General features: G+C 44.5%; 1 protein-coding gene across 7 annotated transcripts in view; it reads right to left on the reverse strand.

Moving 5' to 3' along the window:
- pacrg (PARK2 co-regulated) overlaps positions 1 to 9,524 on the reverse strand; it is a 109,437-nt gene that overhangs the window by 57,969 nt on the left and 41,944 nt on the right. For 5 of the 7 annotated variants that reach the window (XM_088400966.1, XM_088400971.1, XM_088400968.1 and 2 more), the window contains one exon: positions 1,232 to 1,366. The exons of the other annotated variants lie outside the window; for them this stretch is intronic. In XM_088400966.1, coding sequence (XP_088257092.1) covers positions 1,232 to 1,366 — 135 coding nt within the window. The remainder of the gene's footprint in view (positions 1 to 1,231; positions 1,367 to 9,524) is intronic. 7 annotated transcript variants of the gene reach the window in all.

The following is a 9,524-nucleotide window of genomic DNA, read 5'->3' on the forward strand; positions in this document are numbered from 1 at the left end:
GCCACAAAACAAAGCGCAAAACAAATACATTAATTTTGACAAATGCACGGATCATTTGAACATTTTACATCAATAATTCATGCCGCCGGAGACCCGTTTGCTCGGCGTACTTCTTTGATGCACGGGGAAGGCGGTGGGGAAAGGGGGGGGGGGCAGCGTTTGTTTGATTCGAGCAATGCCGCATACAATAACTGAACGTCATTATGATGGCAAAGTTATGGAATGACTGGCTGGCTGGCAGCGTAGCAGGAGCGACAAGATGGTGATTAGGAGACGGCATCCATCCCACACACGGAGAGCCATTCAGCAGCCTAATGGCTCTGCGGAGGCTTGCACTTTGATGCACATACTCTATACATACATATATACAGCACACAAATGCATATACAATCACATACTGTGTTTTTGTTGTCGTTCTTGTTTGGCGGGCTAGTCCCTGCAGAGTGTATGATTGATGGGTTATGTGAGTTGGGCTGTGACACACAAGCCGGGGGGGGGGGATTGGAAGGAGCGAAGCCACACTGCCTCCTACAGGGCGACAGCTCACACCGTCGATGTGACAAAGTGCGCAAGAGTTGAGTCAGGCAACAAGTGTGATGCAAGATGACAAGTCGGCTAGAACAGGAAATAGGAGGGGAAGCATGTGGAATATTTGCTTTTGTTTTTGTTGCAGTCTCTAATTAGGCCTCTATAGTTTTCATACTTGAACCTATGTTGTTTCTTATTAAAATGAAGGGAAAAAAAGCTTTATTTTGAACAGCGTTAATGTAAAAAGTCTGAGTTTTGGGCCAATGTTGTGATTTATTTTAGCCCGCTGAGCCTAATTAACATGACAAGCCATGCATTGGAAGTCAAGAATACACTACATGGAGTTAATGAATTAGTAGCAAAATGTCCAGTCAAGAGTAAACAACAAATATGGCTGGCTGAGGCGCAGTAAATCAGAAAACTTTAGTTTGGTATTAGTCTTCTTCCAAATGCGGATTAAAAAAACAACAAGAATTAGTGCTTGACCGATCCAATTTTTTTTTTGTAATTAAAATGAATGTGATGAAAAGTCAAGTCAAAGTCAATAAATCAGTGACATGGCTGATATTTTTTCTTAATGGTTGTACAGATTTTTCCCATACTGGCACCTCCGTGAGCTCCAGTACAAAATGGTACCGGTGCAAGAATACATAGTTGGGGACCACCGGTTTAATAGATGTTTACCAGGTATTATGGTGCCTACCTTCCAAGCGATGCGGTTGCCTTTAGTATCATGCTCCAGCGCCATGGGGAACTCCCCGCGCTCATAGAACTTCCGAAACATGGTCGGTTTGGAGGGTCGCTCGTGAAAAGCCCCTGCAGTCGGTGGGCCTGCCACCTGACCGTAAACACAAGAGCAGACATAAAAAAAAAGTACAGCGAGCAGACGGAGCATTGTTTTATGAAATTAGAATTGACTCGCACACGAATAGAGTCACTCCCACGGCTCTTTCTTTTGAGTAATTCAGGGGGGCGCGTGCGTATGCCGCCGTACGAAACACTAGTCGTGCATGTTTGTGTGTGCGTGTGTGTGTTCGCCCTGTAGCCGGAGGCGCTGCCCGAGGCATTGTTAGCATCATCTTTTCTCTGCCGCCGCGGCTTGATATATGCTTTTACCGTGTCACCAAAAGACAATGGGAGTCCGATCACCTCTGCCACACAATGTATGCTTTTAGCATTTCTCCTGATACGCCTTTTTGCTACTTAATGACAATGTTGACATTATTTTGTCACATCAATAACCCTCAGAAAGGCAGAACATAAAAGGTTGAAAATGTGATATGAAAAAAAGATGCTGTATATAAATGCCCTAAAGGGGAACACATGGTTAGCTTCTTGCGCTAGCTAGCAACTAGCTAGCTGCTTGTAACTGCAGGTTGTGAAGTCCCTATGACTTAATGACTGAATATTGGCGCCAACATGGAACACTCCTGCGCATCCCACGCCATCTGTGTCACACTGACGGGATAGTTGCAGTCATTAATTCGCCCATCGAGAAGTAGCATTTTTTCCAGAGGTGTAAACAAACGGGCATCATTAGCGGTTTAACGGTGATATACAGATTTACATGTATTACGCCTACGAAATTCTCTGGTGTTGGCTATGTGTTGCGTAATCTAACACATATTCATTCTATATTTTAAAGAAAGAGAAGCTAGCAAAGAGAAATCACCGGGATGATGAAAGCTACAGTCAACGGAGCGCCATGTTGTGAAAAGAATAGTCAGCTATAACAATTCTAGATGTTCAAAAGGCGAGTTTAAAAAAGTTTTTTAAAGTGCCGGGGGATTGCATTTCAGTATATTCACAACCGTTTCGAGACTTTACCGGGCAATAGTGAAGAAAATGTTGAGTTACAAACGCACTGCAGGGGAGATTTCAAAAATTATTTGGGCCAGTTCCTGGTCAACATCAAGACCAAGTTTTTGCTTGTTCCATTAAGATTCCAATTTACTAGCTAAATCTAAAATTCACCAATTTATTTTCTTGTTGGATTATTTGTTATAGCACTAAATTCCTGTCATCTGTCGTCTTCATCATTACGATTGCATGATCAACGCAGCGGTGACAAAGCCCTCAAATCCAGGTAACTACAATGGCAGTCGAGGCATGCTGCATAGGGAAGCTAAAAATAGCTTAGAACAGAGCGAGAGAGCAAGAGAAAGAGAGAGAGAGAGAATGAACCCAGACTGCACGGACTGGCTGAGTGGCTTTTATGGTCAGGAATGATGACGCTGCAGTCAATTCCACGGCCTGTGTTCATGGCTGAGGAATTACAAGCGTCACAGTTATTTTACTACTTTCCTTCTGATTATCGCACTCTACTGTCGTCAAACTAAACGACATTCCGACGATTTTCCGTCTTACGCGACTCGTAAAACGAGGACCGCCGGTAGCGTCTAACATCTCATTTGAAGGGAGAGGAGATGCAAGGACCATACGAGCGACCGCCACGATGGAAGCCATAAGCGAGCCTGCGAGAGCAGAGATGGACGTTGCGTAAGGCAATAAAAGAAAGCAAAAGACCGTTCTGTGTGTTCCTGGTGCACACATCGGGGAGTCATAACAAGGCAGTGGTGGTCAGATGAGCTCCAGGCTGTCATTTCTCTCCCTCGCCTGCACTCTTGCTCCAGATCTGTTTGCTACCTAACGTCGTTGTCCAGCTCCGCCATAAAGAAGTCGCGGCTGCTGCGAGGCCCCCGCAGAGGCAATAAAGGCATAAGCGTGCACGCCGCACACATGCTGAGCCCCCCGTGGGCGAGATCCCACAGAGGTGATTGAACACCGACGGGGACCTGGCGCTGCTGTCATTTATAAAAGGTGTCACCGGGGGAGGAGGGGGGGAGGAGAGGGGTGGGATGCTCCCACGAAAGCACATTAGTATGGCACCTTCATGGCTCACCCGCTCGGGGTTGACACATAGACCGAGGTTGGCAACGGAAAGGGGAAGGAGGAAGCAAAACGATTGGACCTCGATAGAATACGGAGACGGAATTGGTAAGAAATGTCAGAGAGAGAACAAAGACGCCAAGGAGCGAGGAAAATGAAAAATGGAGATGAGCTAAGGGTGACGTTGAAGAGTTGATAGCGAAGGGAGCCCGAGACGGGGAGGCGAGAGGTTGTGGCTCATCAATTCTTGAGGGTGAGTTCAACGTGGCGGGGGTTGCCGCGGCAATGTAAGCCATCCATCACCAGTGCCGGGGCCTCGGACTGGTACGCTCATCTCGCTATCACCCCGAAAGGCCTCACCCAAAAACTTTCTCCTGATGGATGTACGGCGAGGATCTGCCTTGCAAATGACGTTCATCTCTTCATCTCATCCCATCCCTCTTGCTCTTTTGACGCCACCACCACAAATGTGGGGGGGTGGGGTAGACACCCGCTCAAGCTGGCTACATTTCGCTGGCGTTCTCGGTTGAGAGGTTATTGAAATCTGCCTTTCCTCTGGGAGGGAGCAGAGTAGGCCAGTCGTGGAAGATGGAATAGACAGGCCCGGGCTTTTCTGATAAGGTCAGCTTGCGCAGCATCTCGCACAGGCAACAAATTAGCTGGCTTTATTTGCAGTGGAGTGGGCGCCGGAGCACTGGCGGCGGCGGCGGGCCTGATCTCATGAGAATTTCGTACATTTTGTACAAAAAGTGATGTTGCATACACTGTAATGAAAGATCATTCATTTCCAGTTCAGTTTAGCATGTCAATCTTGGGCTAGCATAGCCTACTCTGTCTTTTCGTTTTGTTTGCCTGTGAATGGATGCCGAATAATATTTCCCATTTTATGCAATTTTAGCAGGATTTTTTTTTTTTAGGGATGTTGTTAGAATTGTCATACAAATCGCAAATTTTCTGATGTCCTGTGAAAAGAAGGAAGCTCTGTTAACGCCATCATGCCCAATCATCCAACAGCACAGTTTTGCTTACTCATTACATCTGCAGGGCAAAAGACAAGGCTGGCTGGTAGCAAGCTGATCTCTTTCAGCAGAATAAATCTGCACCAGCCCATTAATCTCTCATGACTTAACAGCATGAAACGCCAGTGAGCTTTATTATGTGCAGAAATTAGCCGCCTTGTGAGGGGCAAGGTCGGACGAGAACAAATGAGAGCTCTCGGTGGCTCATTTTATGCCACGCTCACAACAGAGGGAGCACTTTTCCACTTGTCACTATGTCAAAGGCTTTGGAATCAACAATATCGCGCACATAAGCACAAGGGCGGCGCTGGTGGCTACGAAAAGTGACGACAATGCAAAGCGGCGACGCCGTTACGCTCCCGGTGCCACTACAAAGGCACCGTGATGAAACGGCTGACAGCTTACCTACTATTGAAGGCCTTGAAAGGAAAAAGGCCAGCGCTTCAAGGCCTGTAGAACGCCCTCTTTGTTTGCCATCTCCTCTACAGTTTAACACCAAGCCTTTGAACAGCCAAGACATGGTGTAGCGCAAATGAGTGAGAGGCGCTGAAAATGCCCTCAGTCGGTATTTTCCATCCCCTCTGTGTGGCCCACTTATCAGCTCGGCAGCAGGGCATGGTGGGCTTACATAGGCCCATTGGCTGATTCATATCACCGAACCACAGTCAAGATGATGGCATGTGGTGAATCAGCTCGGAAGGAAGGAAGGAAGGAAGGAAGGTAGCCGCAAAACTGGTAGAAGGAGAACTGGTGCATTGTCTTTTTGGCCGGGCCGTTAAATGAATGAGACGCGCAAGAAAAACAAAATCTCCGACCTGCTGCACTTGACTCTTCTCCGGCGACAAAGGAGAGAAAAAAAATTATTGACACACTCGAACAAATTTGATTCTCTAAATAAGCAGCATCCCTTCAATATACATCATCATAACTGCGTTGAAGTTATGGCCGCGCCGCCCGTTCAAATATTAATGTCCTTGCCGTGTGCCAAAACAATATTTGCCTGCAATGTTGATTTAGATAAAGAGACTTTGGGTGAAATATACGATATCTAGAGAGTGGCCAAATGATTCATTAGGTCAGATTTAATATATTCTGTTCATTTTATATCTGCAAATAAAATGTCCCAAAATGTTGTCCAGTGGTTTGTGGCGACTGCAAAATGAACTCCACTGCCGGTGTCCAATCACGTGTACATTATGACTTTCTATTCCTAGAACTCAGCCTTGGTAGCTTGAAGGCTTGTCTGCTGGAAATTATGCTGAAGGTTTGCCTTCAGAGAGAGAGCGAGAGCGAGCGGAAGGGGAGCACATCTGAAATGTGACCTTTTGCTTAAATCAAACTTGGCCACGCCGTACACTGAAGGTTACATCCAGTCTGTTCGTGCAAGCAGACACACTGTTACTTGTTCTGCAAAAATATGATATATAAATATGCTTTCCTTCAAAATACAGCAGTGGAGGTGAATTAGCGTTGATCTGCAAATTGGATGTATTGCTTCATTCCTGCTCTTTCGTCCTGAAAAAAAAAAAAGTTTACGACTGGTTGTCCACAATGCACCAACTACCGATTTGTCCCATCTGTTATTAAAAATTAAAGAAAGTAAACATAACATTTAGTTTTGAAATACTTGGGATAAAACTCGAAAGTCATCCAATGCAGTGCAAGCAACAAACATACAAATCTGCTTTTGCTCATTTGAATGCGACATCAGATATTTCCGAGTGGCACAGCTCCCAGTTGGGAGGAAGCGTTCAAGGAAATCCACCTCATGAAACAAGCCTTTGTTGTGAGGACCACCTGCAGGGATAATGCTCTAAATGATGGCCCACCCTTCGGATTATCCCTAGAGATAAAGGAAAAAAAATACAGCTACAATTTTAGCTTTGAAAAAAAGAAAAACTCTCCAGTGGCTAAGATCTCAAACTGTGCTTATTGATGCAGCTTTTCGCTTTTAATGACAGAGAGGAGAAACGAAAACCGACAAATACAAATAAGCTTTAGCAAAAAAATATTCTGCGCTATATTTTGTGCTAAGAATTGGCGGCTATGGAGCTGACGATTCCATAGAAAGGGACGCTTGTCATGTCAAGGTCACTGCGAGCTTACTTGGGTGTCATCAACCCCCGCTCGTCTAATTCATCCATGCGGCCATCCATCTATTCAATCGAGCCTCCGTTGTGTGCACCTCTTTGCTCTGCTTTACAGAGTGCCAATGTTCTGACAGTGAAAGAGGTGTCTAGACAACTTGTACCAGCCTTTGTTGGACTCTCCTTCCATCCTGCACCTCTAAAGACACAAATAAATCAACGCTGTGTGAAAGAATGCGATTCGATTTAGCACAAAGCTTGTTTTCATTTTTGAAGCACACGATTGACAGTTTGGTGTTCCGATAGAAATTCGATTTCCTTCCTTCGCATTCGCTTGTGTTTGCAGGATGCTGTCTAGTAGGACTGGACGATGAATCGGAAATTTAAATCGTGCTTTTGGCTTCTCTAAATCTTTAAAGTATAATCGAAGGAAATACGATTAATGTACAGAACGACGCAGTGTGTTTCCAAGTATGTGATTCTGCCGACCCTGAGATGATTAGTTGGAGTTTACTATAAAGCTAAACACAACCCCCCCCAAAAAATTATACACATTGTATACTTAAATACAAAATGGGCTAACGCTAATCAATCCATTTCAAATGCTAACAGGAAATTAGCATTGACTTAGGGAGTGACATCTAAATCTATCGGACAAACACATACATGATAAAAAAGGTTCTGTGACAGATGTACTTCCCAACTTTAGTTTGAACATCAACATTAATGCTGGGTCACTGTGCCTTTTCGGAATCATATTCACTTTTCCGATACCCATCCACGAATTGACCCTCATTTTCTCATCCAAATTTGCACTCAACTCTCCCAGAGATGGATTTTTGTTCTAATCTTCCATCTTGTCGGAATTGTCAATATGACACTGACCCTCGATAAATCTCTCACTTGTGAGAACATCTAAAAAAAAAAAAGTGATTTTATATTCTCACATCAAAAGTCTGACACTTTTTTTAACATTAGCATCCATGTCAGCATCGATGTCACAACTTCGCAAAGGCAGCCAGACAGACAGGCCAAGCCACGTCAGTAATGGTTGACAAGACCAGAAGAAATGTGTGACAAGATTGGCAGACGCACTGCCACAAAGCTCAAGTGCTTGGCTGGAATCAAAAGACAACGATGAGGGCTTCCACAAAGACATGCAAGACGGGTCCAAGAGGTTAGCCTGCATCTCTGCCTTTGTTCTCTTCCACCAGAAAGGAAGAACGAGGCAAATCTTCAAATTGAGGAGGGAGAAAGAAGTAGCAGGAGATGGAATATAAATATGGGAGGGGGGTGAGTCATGAGAAGGTTGCCTGTCTCCTCCCTGCCGTGGCGGGCTGTGTTGATCAAACACTTGTTAGGAGAATTTGCATCAATGTTTGCAGACAGCCAAAGTAATGAGCAGAGATGGAAACAAAAAAGATGCCAGACCATGATGCGGGTGGCTTCCAACACAACTCATCTTCTCGAAGCAGTAGATTCCGTCGCTTTTGTGGAACACTCAAAAGGAGCCCGCCGACAAGGACAAGTAATACCGAAGGAGGTTGATGAGATTCAAATGGTCTCTCCTAATGAATCCATCCATCCAACCATCCATTTTTCGGTAGCACTTATCGTCTTCAAGGTCACTGAACTTGGCGGAACCTTATGTATCACTATCAATGCCCCCTATAACCAGTTTTTTAATGAACGATGGACTAAAAAAAATTAAAAGAAAATATACTTAAAGTAACATCAAGATGGATGCCAAGTGGCGAGACGTGCCGCTGAAGATCTTTGGCATGTGTTGCATATTAATAGTATGGAACAAAGTGGGGAGGAAAAAAAAAAGGTCTGATGAAAACCCACTTAATTAATCACAATACAAACACTGTCAAGTGAGTCCAGCATATTAATATTGACTAAATTGTTTACCACATCGAGTGGAACAAATTTGAATGTCAAAACAAAATACAGCACAGAAAGCAAATTGTCTTGACGAAGACGAAACGCATTGCGCGAGGTAAGTGGCCATGTATGCGACGAGTGATATCGTTCGGAATTCAATCGGATATCATCAACTCCGAATGAGTCTGAACATAAGGAGTCGTTGGAGCTGGCCTTTGGTATGTGCCAAAAAGAAAACAACTAAAAAACAAAATGGACGCCTCAGCATAATTACTCGACTTCTAACACCCCTTAAGCGCAATAGGACCCCATTAGCTGACACCATATTAAGCAAATTGATTTCAAGGTCAATGTCATTATCAAAATACCTTAAAGAGACTCTAACGTGAGCACAAACACGCTGATGGCTCCCATGTGTTCCGATTCGAGACTGACAAGCGCCTTGATGGCGCACAGGTCAACGCGTCCTCTGCGTCGGTTAGCACATGACACGGGGCTAATTAACTCCAGAGCCGAAAATAAAGGCTCTGCGAGGGGCAATAAACATTCTCCATTAAAAGACATTTAATTAGAATGCAGACTACGAGGCCTTCAAGGAGAATGGAACAAACACAAAGGCCAGGGTAATTGTCCAGGGAGCTCTGAAGAAAGCAAACATAATAAGACACAATCAGCCAAGCGCTCCGCCAGTGGTCACGCTATGGCACATTTCTCCACAGTATTTTTCCGAATTATGTTTTGCGCAACTATTACAAAGGTCACCAACACGTCGAGACCGCTGAAAGTGCACGCTGGCAATCAAACATTTTTGTAAGGGTGCTTTGGCAGATTTTTTTTTTTCCAGTACAGATAATATAGAATAAAACGACTACAGGAGTGAATGAGTTAATATTGAAAAAAACTTCTGGAATAATGATCCTCGGTCTATTTTTTTTATACATTTGAACAAAGGTGCGTAGACTTTTTTGTATCCACTGTAAGGTGTTTGCACTGACACCCCCAACCTTGCTGTTATTTCTACCACCTCAGTAGAAGAAGTCACAGTGAATAACGGCTTTGTTCCTCACAGTGTCTGCATCGCAAGGTGACGACCTCCCTCTTGGAATATAAACTG

Source organism: Syngnathus floridae, chromosome 16 (assembly GCF_059516105.1).
Source record: "Syngnathus floridae isolate MCC-2025c chromosome 16, RoL_Sflo_1.0, whole genome shotgun sequence".
Lineage (NCBI taxonomy): Eukaryota > Metazoa > Chordata > Actinopteri > Syngnathiformes > Syngnathidae > Syngnathus > Syngnathus floridae.